Source organism: Carcharhinus amblyrhynchos, chromosome 9 (assembly GCF_965287045.1).
Source record: "Carcharhinus amblyrhynchos chromosome 9, sCarAmb.v2.hapA, whole genome shotgun sequence".
NCBI classification, from domain to species: Eukaryota; Metazoa; Chordata; class Chondrichthyes; order Carcharhiniformes; family Carcharhinidae; genus Carcharhinus; species Carcharhinus amblyrhynchos.
In genome coordinates this window covers 5,024,265-5,040,624 of record NC_137332.1, presented here as the reverse complement: position 1 = coordinate 5,040,624, position 16,360 = coordinate 5,024,265, and the positions used below count along the sequence as shown (strand labels likewise).

Genomic DNA, 16,360 nt, shown 5'->3' with positions numbered 1-16,360 from the left:
AAAGTAGGGAGGTCTTGCTGCAGCTGTATAGGGCATTGGTGAGGCCGCAGCTGGAGTACTGTGTGCAGTTTTGGGCGCCGCACCTGCGCAAAGATATTTTGGCCTTGGAGGGAGTGCAGAAGAGGTTTACTAGGCTGATACTGGAGTTGAGGGGGTTGAGCTATGAGGAGAGGCTGAATAAACTAGGCTTGTACTCGTTAGAGTTTAGAAGAATGAGGGGAGATCTCATTGAGACGTATAAGATGATGAATGGGATGGATAGGATAGAGGTGGAGAGACTCTTCCCGCTCAAAAAAGACAGTAGGACCAGGGGGCACAGCCTCAAGATAAAGGGGGGACGGTTTAGAACGGAGTTGAGGAGGAACTTCTTCACTCAAAGGGTGGTGAATCTCTGGAATTCTCTGCCCGTTGAAGTGGTGGAGGCTGCCTCGCTAAATATTTTTAAGACGCGGGTCGATGGGCTTTTGATAAGAGAGGGGATTAAGGGTTATGGGGAGAGGGCGGGAAAGTGGAATTGAGCCACGACAGGTCAGCCATGATCTTATTGAATGGCGGGGCAGGCTCGAAGGGCTAGATGGCCTACTCCTGCTCCTATTTCTTATGTTCTTATGAAACCCACACAGACACAGGGAGAGCATGCAAATTCCACACAGTGACCTGAATTATAGATTGTGAAGAAGAAGCATCTTGAAGCTGAGAATGTCAGCTTTACTAGCTAACAATCAATAGCTAATACTCATTTCATTATTGACAAGTTATGGACCAATTGGCTATTTCTTCAACAATTGGCTCAGGTATAAAATAAAAAGAACAAAGAACAATACAGCCCAGAATGGGCTTTTCGACCCTCCACCCCTGCGCCAAGCATGATGTCTGCCTAAGCTAAAACATATGCATTTACGGAGTCCTCTAACCTCAGTCAAAGGATGTCACTTGGCAATAATAGTCAATGGTTTTTGATTAGACAAACTTTGGAATGATTAGTAAACAACTTTGACAATGTTTGTCTTTAATTATTTCCCAATTATTAAAACCTGTTCTGCTCTAAGCAAATTAAAGAAGTGAGAACAGCAATTAATTCAGTGCAATTACTTAAGCCAAACAATACCCCATGAGGTTAGCAGTGCTGCCTCAGCACCAGGGACCCAGATTTGATTCCAGGTTTGGGTCACTGTCTGTGTGGAGTTTGCACACAATCTCCCTGTGTCTGTGTGGGTTTCCTCCGGGTTCTCCAGTTTCCCCTCTCAATCTGAAAGGCATGCTGGTTAGGTGCACTGACTGGAACAGGCGCCAGAATGTGGTGACTAGGGGAATTTTACAGTAACTTCATTGCACTGTTAATGTAAGCCTTACTTTTAACTAATAAATAAACTTTAAATAAACTCTAACGAGTGACTGCAAGCTGGGGCAATCAGGCACATGGTTCTATTTGCACTTGTATTCCTGGTTGTTTATTTGCTCAGTTTGAATGTTTCTGGTTTAGAACTAGCTGTTATTAGTACTTTTTTTGCAGGCCACAAAATTCCATGGTATTCATCCCAAGTGACCCTCAAAAGACAAAGATTAGACACTGCTGCCTTGGACTATCTGATCAGAAACAAGTCAATCATACCTTGAGAGTCCAGTTTCTCCACGTGGTTTTTTAGTATTCTCCATTGTTGTCGAATACTGTTGGTGAGCTGCTCCCTGACTGCATCACAAGAAAGCTCCAAGCTATTTTCCTTGTTTGATTCGCGAGAATCCTCTTCACAGTCCGACCCTGTCTGTGAAATCAAAAACAAATTGAAACCTTCTTGGGAGATAAAGAAGAAAGTGCTGAGGAGAAACCCAAGCCTACTTCATTGAAAATAAAATTACATCCCTCAACATCAAATTATCTTTCCTAACAGAAACGGAAAATATTCGACACTTTGCAAAAAGAACCTGGGGGGAGAAAAGACACTAAATAATCCAGCACTCATAACTGTAGAGACATTTTATTAAACTGTCACAAGTGTGATAAGCCCTTCCAATGTCCTTTTATGGTCAATCACTGAGATGGATTCAGGGTCAATTTCACCAACAGATGAGAAGGAATCAATTGTTAATACATAAGAACAAAGAAAATTACAGCACAGGAACCGACCCTTCAGCCCTCCAACCATGCTGCCTGACTGACTTAAAAGCCCCTACTCTTCCAGGGACCATATTCCTCTATTCCCATCCTATTGATATATTTGTCCAGATACCCCTTAAAACTCCCTGTCGTATCTGCTTCCACTACCTCCCCCAGCAGCAAGTTCCAGGCACCCATGACCCCCTTGGCAAAAAAAAACTTGCCTCATACATCTCCTTTAAATCTCACCCCTCATTTGTGGAAGCTGGATTTAATCTTATCCAGCAGTTCTTTGGATGTAGCACAGAGAGGGGGTGGGGGGCTAAGTTTGGGATTTCAGTTATTTCACAGAATAAAAATCAAGGATCAAAATACACATCACAGCAAACTAAAAAATATTCCTGACGTGTAATTATCAATTTTATGAATCGAGTAATGGTGGCACACTCTAGTGATTAGTCTAAATCAGTTATGAAAAATACAATCTGCCTTATTTAATAGCTAGGAAATCAATATTGGGTGACCTGAACCAAATGCCAGAATGACCACCTGTTCCTACGACAAATCAGGCTTAATTTTCCAGCATGGGAAAAGATGCATTGCCTGGGACAGTAAGGAGCTCAGATCACACAAGCTTCTGAAGTTATGGTTTGTATCTGCAATACTTCTGCTGATTCTAAACTACCATTTTGTTGCGTCTTCTTTCTGGACACATTCACGCGTGAATGTCTCCACTGCCACAGATCTTTGTGATTACTCTAACCTGTTCACTTGAGGGGTTAAATCACGCTTCTTTTGATAACTATTCAAATAACAGACTCTGACCAAAGTGAGTCTACCTTCTACACCAAAATCTCATCTCTTGTGCATCTTGAGACTAACTGGAACATCTCATTGTTGGGCTAGCTATGAAACTTTATTGCAATTTTAAAATATTATAACAGTTAAGATCGCATTGCCTTCTGGGCAATTAAATATTCTCAATTTATCAGTACCAAATGTCACAGCATATTTAAAAAAGTTATCAAATCAGAACAACTTCAAAATTGCTTTGTTGTGTTGGTTGATAGAAATCTGTCCTCTGCAACCGTGAAAGTGAGTGTGAATTTAAGAGACAGAGTAAGAAATAATGAAGTGTTTTGATGCTGCTTAGACCAAAAGTTACATATTAAATTCTTCTTATTATGAGGAAATTGTCAGTACTTGAATTGATTTGGCTCACAGAAGGAGGAGCAGAGTCAAGTCATCAACAATGGTATGTAATTTGTTGCCATGGTAAATTGACAAGCTGAACTGCTGCCCCTAATCAAAAGACTCCTGATCACGTAGGAAATACTTCTTGACAGTATCAGCATAACAGACTTACACAATTCAAACAAGGAATTATTGAACCATTACCAAATCTTACATTTTGTGATCAAAGATTCATGAACACTTTCATATGGGGAATGGGAGCTGAATCAATTAGAATGCAGCAAAACATCCAGGTATAATTTTTCATACCACACTATTCTGCAAGGACCATTGCACAATATAGTTTCATAATAAAACCTTAACCACACCAACAGAAAGAATATTGTGAAACTCACTATACCACTGCTATCTTCTACGTGTTCTTTTGGTCTCTGCTTTCTACGACTAAGTATAGACATCATTTCTTTCTTCATCTGCTGCAGAACTTGTTTCAGTTCAATATTTTCCACCATTAATTCTTTATGATGCCTTTCATAGTTGTTCATAAGAGATTTGTACATTTCCCCTTCATTCCTGCAGAATGCGAGAAAACAAGGAAAATTATTGCCCTATAACTTTGCAGAGAGAAGTCATGAGATATACTTGCTGGCTGTGATGCAACAGACGCAAAGAGATGTGGAAGATCTTTGTGATGTAATGTTACAATACCTGGCTTCCGTTTTGCCAGTCCTCCATGCACTCCGCCGCCCATCAGACCGGCCTACATAATTCAGGATGTCAATACCTTTTCGAAATAAAATAAAAATGAGAAGTGGCTTAAATGCAGAGAATAATTTGCAAACATTGCTGACTTTCTCCTCAGGAATGAGTGGTTTTAACCAATGAAATATCCATCAGGTCTGGCAATGTCTATAAGGAGAGAAAAGAGCTGACATTGAGTTCAGCCGACTTGGTCAAAGCTTTGACTGAATCAAAACGTCAGCTCTTTTCTCTCCTTACAGATGCTGCCATACCTGCTGAGATTTTCCAGCATCTTCTCTTTGGTTTCAGATTTCAGTATCCACATAATTTGCTTTTATCCAATGAAATACCCATTTACACCAATCAATAACCAGCCTCTGGAGGGCTGATATTCTGACCATGGCTTGCTGCAGCAGCAAGCCATTGGGACAATATGATGGGTGACTAATCCAATATGGCCTGATTTACACCATCTTCTTCAGCAATCACACACTATTGAGCATCATGATTGTTCACCATTTTACAGTCATGGGTTCTGTGGGTCCTTTCATGGCTGATGAGCCGATCCTGGAGCCAAACCTTCAGCTGCACACTTGGTAGGTGTTCCCAGGTGACAGATTCGGTCCTTGGACTCGAGATCACTGGGATTCCTTTCTCAGGCTCTTTTTCCCAGGCCTCCTCTTGCCATTGGATGTCCTGGAAGAATTGTGTTCCTTCAATCCGGAGGCTCCTCCAATTAGGTCTCTTCTGAGCAAGGGTTTCCCAGACATCGATGCCTATGTTGCACTTGCTGAGATATGCCTTCAGGGTATTTTTGAAGTGCTTTCTTCGCCATCCTCTTACTTGGGAGCATTCTGTGAACTGTGGAAGAAAATTTGCTTTGGCTGTTGGGACTCTGGCATCCTAAGCATGTGGCCGGCCCAGCCACGTTGGTTTCAGATGACCGTGACTTCAACGCGGGTTCTCTTTCAAGGACGCAGGCATACTATCAGCATCCTTGAAATATTTACATTATAGTTTTAAATTAAAATTACTCCTTCTGTTGGATTCACTCTAAATTCCGCTTTCATCAACCAGAACTGGCCACTAGATGTCAGTAAGTGACAATATGAAAGTTTGATTGGAAATACTTAAATTTCAACACGGAAGGAGAGCAGGAACATGCCGGCTGGTTGAAAGAATCATTTCAAAATAGAGGACTGAAGGCGGCTTCAATTGATTTTATTTACACCTCTGACAAATTTAATATTCCTCACATATCCATCCCTCTAATAGTGGTTTAAAAACTTTTGTGACAGTCCCTATTGGTGCTATGTCACAAGACATGAAGCTGTGAGATCACCTATTTAACAGTAAGAAGTCTCACAACAGCAGGTTGAAGCCCAACAGGTTTATTTGGTAGCACGAGCTTTCAGAGCACTGCCCCTTCACCACTTACCGAACGGCGTAAGAGACTACAAAAGGAGACTTAAAGTCTTCAGACTTGCTCTTTCTACAGCAGGCAAGGAAGACCAGCCATTTGATATCCAATAAAACATTGCTTTTAAAGATAATATATGTAACAGTAAAAATTGTATGAAATCTCTCTCATTTGTGCTTAAATCATAGAATAGAGTCATAGAAAAACTACAGCACAAACAGGCCCTTTGGCCCACAAGTTGCACCGATTTTAGCTCTACCTAAATCAGTTGCATTCAAAACAGACTAGAGAATGCTGACCATGGCACTCGATCTTAGCACAAGTTGAAGAACATACTTGATTTTTAAAAAGCATCGTAATATAAGGTAACTTGGCATCTCAAGAGATACCATACCCTCAAGCCATTGCACACACAAATCTGTGGAAGCAGTCCACTGGCCAAAACTTTCTTGCAAATGCCCCAACTGAAGTCAAGTATAAATACCAGCAGCAGCCCCCCCTCCCCAAACTCCTTAAAGCCTCTGATCTGAGGAATACTTACACAGCTTTTTATCTTTCTTATCCATTACAAGTTGGTGCAAGCGTTCTTTTAGTTTATTGTACTCCCGCTCCTTTCTCTTTAGGTCGTGGTTATACTGAGTAGCACGACTCGCTATTATATTCTGTAACTTCTGTATCTAAAAACAGGGCAACAGATTCAAAACAAATTTAAAAACACTGATCACTTATACAACATTTCAAAATACCTCAAAAATAATTAGCGCAACACAACATCCAGTAAAATTACAGACTCTTTATAGTGCAAACTCTTTGGCCCATTGAGTCTGAAGGGTCTCTCTGAAAGAACATTCTAGCTAATCTCACTGCCCTGCCTTATCCCCATAACCTTGCACATTTTTCTTCTCAGATAACAATTCTGAACCTGCCTCCACCACCCTCACAGGAAGTTTCACCTGCTGGGTAAAAACATGTTTCCTCCTCCATTTTAACTATTTCACCCATTATTTTGAATTGGTGCCTTCTAGTTCTTGATGTTTTCTAAAGTGGGGACAATTTCTCACTATTTACCCTATTCGTTCATTCAAGATCTTTAAAACCTCTATCACGTGGGTGGCACAGTAACACAGTGGTTAGCACTGCTGCCTCACAGCACCATAGACCAGAGTTCAATTCTGGCCTTGGGTCACTGTCTCTATGCTGTCCTTGTGTCTGCTGTGTTTCTTCTGGGTGCTCCGGTTTCCTCTCATAGTCCAAAGACGTGCAGGTTAGGTGGGTTAGCCATGGTAAAAAAAAGTTCCTTAGTGTCCCAAGGTATGTAGGGATTAGCCATGGTAGATGTGTGGAGTTATGGGGACAGGACCTGGCTAAGACCTCTTGTCAGATTCAGTGCAGACCCCATGGCCAAATGGCTTTCTTATGCATGGAAAACAGTCCAAACCTCTCCAATCTATCTTCATAGCTACAGCTGTTTAACCTTGGAATCATTCTTGTAAATCTCCTCTGTACCCTCTCCACTGCCTTCAAAATTGTTGCAGGGTCTTTTCAGAGACTAAAAACTTCAGCTAATACAAAGACTCACGAAGTCAGCATCTCAATTAAAGACATATCTTTATTTGACCAATGATCGATGGGAGTGATTAGCATTGGGCAGTTCAACACCTCTCTAGGAGAGAAGGTCCTCAGCATTCCAATACCACTCTGAAGGTTACAATACATTCATCAAAATAATTATACATTTCTCAAGTTAGCTGTTCCTATCTTTCCATTAGTTATGAACTATTAGTACAAATCAATCTTGTTAACAGTTGTCATATGCCTTAGCCAATTACAGTCCACCCTCTGACATCACGGGATTTCATTGGTCTGTAGAATCCAGATGCTCCTTCCCCTTGTAGCTTAGCAACCCCGGACGCTTAGCTACAAAAGTCAAAGCTACTGTTTCCATCAATTCCCGTTTATGTCAATGGCCAAACAAAACAGCTGCAATTCTCACGTCCAAGAAGAGCTGTCTTATCAGGATGACCTGAACAGCCCTATTTATAAAATGGTTTAGGGAACCATACTGTTCGTAACTTTTGCCAAAGAAACCATAAACATTCTGTGGTTTCGTTGCCCCAAAGAATGTCATTCATCATGCTAAGTCTTTCAAAGTTGATTTATTAGTGTCACATGTAGACTTACATTAACACTGCAATGAAGTTACTATGAAAATCCTCTAGTTGCCACATTTTGGTGTCTGTTTGGGTACACAGGAGAATTTAGCATGGCCAATGCATGCTAAATTCTAGCCTAGCCAGCATGTCATCTCAGACTGTGGGGGGAAACCCAAGTCTTCACCCCATCATGTCCCGCAGCAGCCTACCTTTGGCTGAAGTGCACAATTACTTTAAAAAATACATTTTAAAATCCAAAATACATGTTTAAATCAGAAATATTTGTTCAAATCTCTTACTGTGTTTATACTGTCTTCATGCAGACAGTTACCCTATTAGACAGAGTCTGGTAGGAGGTCATTTCATTCCGTTTGGAATTTATTACTGTTTTAAATCACTAATTGTTTGAAATTTCTCTAACCTATTAGAAATTTCTCCAACAACATCCCTTGCCAAGTCTGGCACCCAGAACTGGATGTGATATTTCTTCCTCTTGTACTTGATGTTCCTATTAATAAATTGAGGCTTAAAAGAATTGCACAGCGTATGGTATGGGAAGGACCGCAAAAAGAACGGTTACCAAAACCTGCTCACAATTTGAAATGTGCTGCAGTTTTAGGTTAACATTTATTGCATAGACTAAAGTTAGACATCAAAAACAAGAAATGCTATCGGTGGGAGGATATTAATATCCTTGGATTTAGTAGCATATGGAGAGTGGGGGAGGGATGTAGGGGTGCAAGGAGGTCTGGTGTTTAAAATAGTTGTGCTGAAGTGCTTTTATTTCTAACTCTTTAGCTTAACTATCAGTAAAAACTGGCAGAACCGTCAAAAGTTAGTGATTTAAATTGCTTTGCCGGATGGTTTCAAACACAGCGCAATTGTCCAGGATAGCACTTCTGGACAATTGCCAGGTAAACCTTTACCTGGGAATATCCGAGAAAGGTTCCTTAGTATGTCTTTAGAGTATCCCACAAACCCCATGCTGAGGAGCCACAAGGTTACATACGAACATAAGAAATGTTCCAATGGATTATTTATCTTACAGTGCAATTACTGTTGTATAGACAAGAACACAGCAACCAACCTGTGCCCAGGAAGATTCCACAAACAATTAATAAAAAGGCCAGACAATCTATTTGATAAGTGAAACTGGGACAGTTCTTCAAATAGTGACATGAGATTGTCATTGGCCATTTGAGTAGACAGCTTTAATCATCTCACCCCTAAGCTGCAGCGCTTACTCAATACTACAGTGCCTGGTAAATCAAGGATTGTTAGATCAAGGAAGTCTAAACTATTAAAACAGACAAGAATTTAAAACGTAAAATTGGAGCAGCTTAAATACCAGCTTATCACGTCAGTGTCTCAGCAGTGTTCAGATCTATGAGACATGGATTGATTTTTCTTTATCTGAATGGAGGATTTTTTTTAAACTTTTTGTGGCCTAACCGACCTTGTGTTAATCTTACTCTTGGCAAAATAAACAAAGGAGAAACATAATGCAGGAACAGAATGACCAGGGAACAAGAGTATTTAATAGATACTGGAGCCCTTACCTCTTCCTTTTCATTTTTCAGTAAATTGTGTAAAGTTCTGTTCTTCAATTGTAGCTGTCTGTCCTTCTCTTGAAGGGATATAACTTCTCTACGAGATAACTCTAGTTGATCCTGAAAGGATTCAATCAGATTACTCAATATCCATTAACTTCCACCATTTAAAAAATCATACTGATAGAGTTGCACAGATGCTCTAACCACATGTGTATCATGGTTCTGATAGCTGTAAACTCCCATTTTGTACTTCCAAGGTTAACCCACTCAGAGGGCAAGTAATTCTCCCTAAATTGGCAGAAGGTGAAAAGTGAAAATCAAGTCAAGGAGAGATCATCTAGGTCTTGGAAGCCAGCTGAAGAAAATACTGGCCCAAGGTTCTGCAAGAAAAAAAAAGTGCCTGAGATGAGAAAATAAATTTATGAAAACGTGTATACAAGGGTAATAAATGCTACCCTAGCCAGCGGCATCCACATCCTATGAAATAATTTTAAAAAAATAGGTGCAGGGGTTCAGGAAGAGTGTGAAAATGCATGAAATGAGGGCTATGTCACTGACAAAGCTGGGTGGGGAGTGTCAGCCATCATAGTTGAGAGTGCCCAAATTAAAAAGATACATAGAATAGGACCAACATATGGTTGCTCTGATGTTCAGCAACGAGCATTCTCAAGCAAGCATTTCAGTTTAACTCATTTATTTTTCTGTCACCTGCTATAAGATGGCTGCAGCAGTATCAAAACAAAGGTCAAGCGGGGGGTTACTTGCGTTTTGCTCTTTACCTTTAGTTTAACTTGGCTGTGGTACAAATGATTCATGTCACTACTGGATTTCAGATTTTGTGTTTCCATATCTTCTAATGCACGAAGACCTTTGCGATGAAGCTGTAGCAGATCGTACATGCAATTTAGAATGGTCTCCAGGTTCAGTTCTTTCAATCCTTCTTCAGTGTAAAAGGATGGAAAACCCAGTGAAGTGAGCTCCTAAAATATTGAAGAGATATTAAAAATGTGTCCAGTAAATTTAGGAAGAGAGTACATTTTAAAATTAGGGATGGATTTTTAAAAAGGTGCCATGGTCCCCAGCTTTCTAGCTTAAAAGTGTGTACAAGTGTGAGAAAGAGGGGTGAGCCATCTCCAACCCCAATGATTATCCCACAGCAATTTATTGCTGGAAGCATTAATCGCTTTAATGTGAGAAGATGATCTTGAAAGGGTAGGTGCGTCTAAGGGGTTGAGGGAACCCAATAAAGGAGGCCCCATCATCACATGTAGGTAAGGCCACGAGGATTCCTAAGTAGCATACATTTCCCTGGCCACAGGTAAAAGATGGGAACAGATGAGGCTCTTCACTGGCCATTAAGTTTCCACTTAAGGATCTTAACAGGCTCAAGGACAAGTGGTGGTAGTCCAAAGCCTCCCTGTAAATGTCAGTCAGGTCAGAGTAAGCCCCCCTCCCCTTTAAAATGAAATAAACATTTATGAGAAGCAGCAGCTCAAATAAAAAAACTACTTATTTCTCCTTTTGAGCAGTTAGCTGAGCGGCATCACAGTGCTAGGGACCCAAGTTCGATTCTTGTCTGTGTGGAGTTTGCACGTTCTCTCCATGTCTGTGCGGGTTTCCTCTGGGTGCTCTGGTTTCCTCCCACAGTCCAAAGATGTGCAGGTTTGGTTGACTGGCCATGCTAAATTGACCCCTAGTGTCAGGGGGATTAACAGAGTAAATATGTGGGGTTACAGGAATAGGGCCAAGGTGCGATTGTGGTTGGTGCAGACTTGATGGGCTGAATGACCTCCTCCTGCACTGTAGGGGTTCTATTCTATAACTGTTGAGACTTTGTTTCACGTTTCAACACACTTCCTCCATATGGGTTCCCAAATCTCCAAGGAATTTTCTGCCGCAAGCTCCCTTCTTGAAAATGGAAAAAAAATCACCAGATACACACACTCTTTAGGTAGACACAAAATGAGAGTTAAGGCAATCAACTGTCTTAGTGATAATGGGGTGAGCGTGGAGCCTGCTGGAACAGGCAAGATGGCAGGTGGGAAGCCACTTGTCAGTGGTGGGAAGTTAGCTCCTGATCAGGCCTGTGGTAGGAGAGAAGCAAGCAGAAAACTTGTCTGCTATGGGCAGGAACCTTCAGCAGACCAGACTTCCATGCCTTCAAAAATCCATCCATTGAACAATGGCGACTTAAATGAGTCACTGGAAGTTGCACTGTGTCTGGAGGTGGGCTATGTCTGTGATAGAAAGCGACTGAGCCTGAAGTGTTGGCTCCAAAAATGAAAAGGACGGCACATAATCATTCGTGTCTCTGTCCCAAGGCTAAGTGGCATTACATATTGGGAGTCCTTGAGGACACCTCACAGGCTGCCTTGAAAGAAAGGGAGCAGGTGTTATAAAATAGGGATCGTTCATCCTGTATTCTTAAACGCATCAGCGCTGCACAGGAATGCTATGCCACACAGGAACAGGAGGGAGCAATGTCACCAGGCCAAGCAGCAAGGCAGATGCAGGTCCCTGATTCCTCCAACAATTTATAGATCCAGGATGATGTATAGGAGAGACAATGTCTGAAGAGGCTACACCTCTCCAAGGAGACTATCACAAAATAATGGAGAGCAACTTGCATCCATGTAGACACTGTGGCACCCTATCCCAGTGGTATCAGAAGGTACTGCAGCTCTCATCTCATATACAGCTGGTCCTTGCCAAAATTTTACTGGTGACCCCAAGCAGTCATTCACTGCTGCATCAAGGAAGTAACAAATTGCATTGTACAAGAATTCATAAGGTGAAGGGGGCAATGGGATTCACAGCTATTGCTGGCTTTCTGCATGCTCATGGTGTAACAGACTGCACACAGGCTGCCACCAAGCCACCACCCGAGCAGCCAGCTGGCCATAACAGTTATATTAATGAAGGCAGGTCGCCTTGAGGGCAATAAATGCTGGCTTGTCCAGCAATGCTTACATCTTTTGAATTTATTTTTGAAAATAGAAAACCCTTTACAGTTAGTTTTGTCTCTTTACTGGGTGTTTCTCAATATGAGGCTGCACAATGCAAGCAGTTTCTAATCACCAATTAAGTAATTTTCATATGCTGTCTTGTGAGGCAGTCAGTCCTATTAATGAAGTCTTTTCATGCTGTTGGCAACAACACATCCTTTAATTTGTAAGCCAACCCAGTTGCATTACAATTTTTGGTAAGATGCAGACTGGCATTATTACATTGTGATTGAAGACAAAATTATTTGCTACGGTCACTGGTAAAACAAGTCAGTCGATTTAAAAATAATTCCCACTGAGGAAAGAGAAATAGGCAAAGCGAGTGTTCCAATCTTTTCACATTACACAAAGGTGCCAAACTGCTGTAGGATCGAAAGCAATTGTGCCCAAGAGAGAAAAAAAGCATTAGACTGAAGAAATTTTTTTTCATAGAAACACACATCCAATAATCAAATGTGATCATTTTTTAAAAACTTGCCTGATTGAGGTATGCTATGCATTGATCTACATTCTCCTTTGTGCAAAACAAACTTAAATTATGACTGGTAAATAACGGCAGTGTTTCAACGAAGCTGTTGTGGGGAGACATTCGTGATCTGGATGTGTAGCGATAAATAAATTCTTTGCTATCTGTCAGAGAAAACAGAAAATTAAGTGAGCCAACCCTGCATAGCAGCTAATAGACACACTTTGTAAAGCGACTAATTTCGAAACTAATTAATGCCATCTAAAAATATTCTCCGCTTTAAGTTTTGAACATCAGAACCCTTTCAGGAACTATCAAAGATGCTGTGAATGGAAAAATGGCAGCTTGAATATTTATAATCACTTCCAAAATTCGGTCATCCAAAGTTTAAATATTCTGAACCAAATTACATGGTTGAGCATACAAAAAGAGCAAATGGTGATTGCTTGCCCATTAATAAACCAGAGGAAAGGCTTTCACAAGGAATATGCAAAAGATAAGGCTAAAGCATTTGCAACATGTCCAGTGAATGATCTATCTCAGTCACCTCCCAAGGTACCCAGTGTCAATCTTCAACAAAATCAATTCCACATGATATCAAGGAACAGCTGAAGGCACTGGATACTGCAAAAGCTATGGGCCCCAACAATATTCCAGCAATAGCACTGAAGACTTGTGCTCCAGAACCTGTCACGTCCCCAGCCAAACTGTTCCAAAACGGCTACAATATGGATATCTACTGGGTAATGTGGAATATTATCCAGGTATGTCCTGTATACAGGAAAAAAAATCCAACCCAGCAAATTACTGCCCATTTACTCCCAATCATTAGTAAAGTGATGGAAGGGGTTAACAACAGAGCTAGCAAGTGGCACTTGCTCAGCAATAACCTGCTCACTTAACATTCAATTTGGGTTCCTCCAGGGTCACTCAGCACCTCTTAAGAGTTTTGATTCCAACATGGACAAAAGTGCTCAATTCCAGAGGTGAGATGACAGTGACAGCCCTTGACATCAAGGTAGCATTCGACCAAGTATGGAGTATGACATCAAGGAACCCCAGTCAACTGGAATGGGGGGGGGGGGGGGGGGGTCATCACGAGGTCAAAAGTGATGATTGCACAAATCTTCAGCATCATTGACAACTCCTCAGATACTGAAGCAGTCCATGTCCAAATGCAGCAAGATCTGGACAATATTCAGATTTGGGCTGACAAGTGGCAGGTAGTGTTTGTGGCATAGTAGTATGGTCACTGGATTAGTAATCCAGAGTACTGGGTCTCTAGATTACTGTGCTGGGGACCTGGGTTCGAATCTCACCATGGCAGACGGAAATCAAATTTTCTCTTCTGTCGTGGTGAAATTAGAACTCAGGTCCCCACAGCATTACCCTGGGTCTCTGATTACTAGTCTAGTTACAATACTACTATGCCACTATCTCCATTAAAGCAGAAATGCTCACTATCAACATCTTACCATTGAATAGAACTGGACTAGCCATGTAATTACTGTAACTCAGAGCAGGTGACAGGCAAGGAGTCCTGTGGCAACTAACTCAGCTCCTGACTACTCAGAGGCTGTCCACCATCTACAAGGTACTAGCCAAGAGTGAAGCAATACTTCCACTTGCCTAGGTGAGTGCAGCTCCAACAACACTTAAGAAGCTCGACACCACCCAGGACAAAGCTGCCCATTGAATGGCACTGGCTTTGAAAATAGTGAAACCACACAACACTATTGCTTTGTGCTATTTTGGTAACCAATTTAAACACTTAAAAGTAATGCATACATACCGGGTGATGGCTCTTGTTCTGGCATGATTACAGCTCTCCAATCTCCCATAGCAAGCAAGCAGCCTGATTAACTGCACAACCACTTCAGCTGTAACACATACAACTCACTGATTTAAATATCACAATGCAGGCAACAGCTAAAAATAGAAAGCAACATGTAAAAATTAATGGTGTTTTCTTAAATCAAACTACATCAGCAATGCAGTGTCATTACCGAGATTAAATTTATCGACTTTGGAACACATTTATTGATTTTTTTTTGAAGGGGGTTAAAAATGTCAAATACAGTAGTCACTGCACTATAGTTTCTGAGGGGGTCAGGCATCAAGTAACAAACATCATAGGCACTTTTTTCCCTTTTGGAAATTGCAGAGCAAGGTGACTGTTGTCTTCATTCTTTAGTCACATGCTTGTAATTTTCACCAATCTCACTGATTTATGGTGGGGATGGAAATGATGTGAAGATGCTGGCGTTGGACTGGGGTAAGTAGTAAGAAGTCTCACAACACCAGGTTAAAGTCCAATAGGTTTATTAGGTAGCAAACACCACTAGCTTTAGGGCCCTTTAGAGACTTCCCCCTCCCAAAGATCTTCCACTCTCTCCTCCACTTAATCCTCCTCCGGGTGTCTTGAGCGTGACCCACACCCCCCAACTTCAGACCTGACTGGACTGCCTGTAGTCCTAGTATTGACCATTTCTTCCAACTGATGCTGCTGGAACTTCAGAGTTGCCATCCAGATTGACTGTCAACTCTTTTAGGCAGGATTTTCTCCCAGAGAAGGGGCAGAGGTCTTGCCTTAAAGCAAAGTTGATGTGGAGCAGCTATCAAGATTGTGGGAGGACTCTAGCATCCTGTAAAATCTCACTTAAAAATCACAAAGAACCAAAAAATTGGAAAACTACAAGGTGTCTGACATGGAAACGCAATATCTTTTGAATAAATTGTACTGATAGAACATCTTCAAATGTAATAAAATGTTACAAGGCACATTGGGAGGTATTATTAAACAGAACAGGATAACAGAATAAACAGAAATACGGATGAACAAGCCAAAATTGGAGGAGAACCGAATGTTTGGAAAGTTGAGAAAGCCAACATTTACAAGGAGGGAGAAGGCCTTGAAGGGATTGAACATGAGGAAAAGATCCCACTCCACCCTTAATTCAAGGCATTGCACAACATCTAAAGTGGACAGACAGCTTTCATCTGAACCGAAAAAGGGATACAAAGCAGTCCTGTGTCTCAATGTCAAATGCAAATAGAATCTATTTTTATGAAGGCTTCTGGATTAATTAAAATATAACTGCAGTGATTACATTTAATTTATTCTCCAATTAGTCCACACCACACCCTTTCTGCTTTGCTATAATTTTTAATATAATCATTCACAATATATAGGCATCAGCGTCAAGGCCATAATATATTGACCATACCCAGTTGCCCTCAAGCATGTGAAGGAGCTCCTACAATGCTGCAGGAAAGGGCGTTCCTGGATTTTGACCCAGCAATAATGAAATAATAGCAATATATTCCCACGTCAAGATGGGAGGTAATTTGAAGGGAACCTTCCAGGTGATGGTGTGCCCATACAACTGCCACCTGATCCTTCTTGGTGGCAGAAGTTATGGTGTAATCACAGCAAATTTCATAAAAAACAGAAGGAAATCTGCTGAAAAAGAGCATACTGTGACAAGGAATCATGATTTTTCTTGCACATGCTTAGGGAACAATGACATAATATGGTATTGTACAGCCTGCAAGTCCATCTAGCTCATGAATATTCAACTTCAGAAATCCTTTTAACATTTGATAATCTCAAATTGCTAAATACTTGCAGCCTGGATACTCAGAAGCCAGCTAACTAGCTGCAATGTTAATAGGCAAGACTGTTTCTATAAAAAAAATGTCTGATTCAGTGCAACAGCCATTTTAGCATGTA

At 41.1% G+C, this 16,360-nt stretch overlaps 1 protein-coding gene across 9 annotated transcripts in view; it reads right to left on the bottom strand.

Moving 5' to 3' along the window:
* ssx2ipa (synovial sarcoma, X breakpoint 2 interacting protein a) overlaps window positions 1-16,360 on the bottom strand; it is a 78,586-nt gene that overhangs the window by 14,396 nt on the left and 47,830 nt on the right. For 8 of the 9 annotated variants that reach the window (XM_080195106.1, XM_080195105.1, XM_080195107.1 and 5 more), the window contains 8 exons: window positions 14,420-14,507; window positions 12,640-12,791; window positions 9,936-10,136; window positions 9,163-9,273; window positions 5,992-6,127; window positions 3,998-4,073; window positions 3,685-3,862; window positions 1,613-1,763 (listed from right to left, as the gene is read on the bottom strand). In XM_080195106.1, coding sequence (XP_080051232.1) covers window positions 1,613-1,763; window positions 3,685-3,862; window positions 3,998-4,073; window positions 5,992-6,127; window positions 9,163-9,273; window positions 9,936-10,136; window positions 12,640-12,791; window positions 14,420-14,468 — 1,054 coding nt within the window. In that variant the 5' untranslated portion in view covers window positions 14,469-14,507. Of the gene's footprint in view, window positions 1-1,612; window positions 1,764-3,684; window positions 3,863-3,997; window positions 4,074-5,991; window positions 6,128-9,162; window positions 9,274-9,935; window positions 10,137-12,639; window positions 12,792-14,419; window positions 14,557-16,360 lie in introns of all 9 variants that reach the window. The other variant, XM_080195103.1, reaches the window with a different exon arrangement.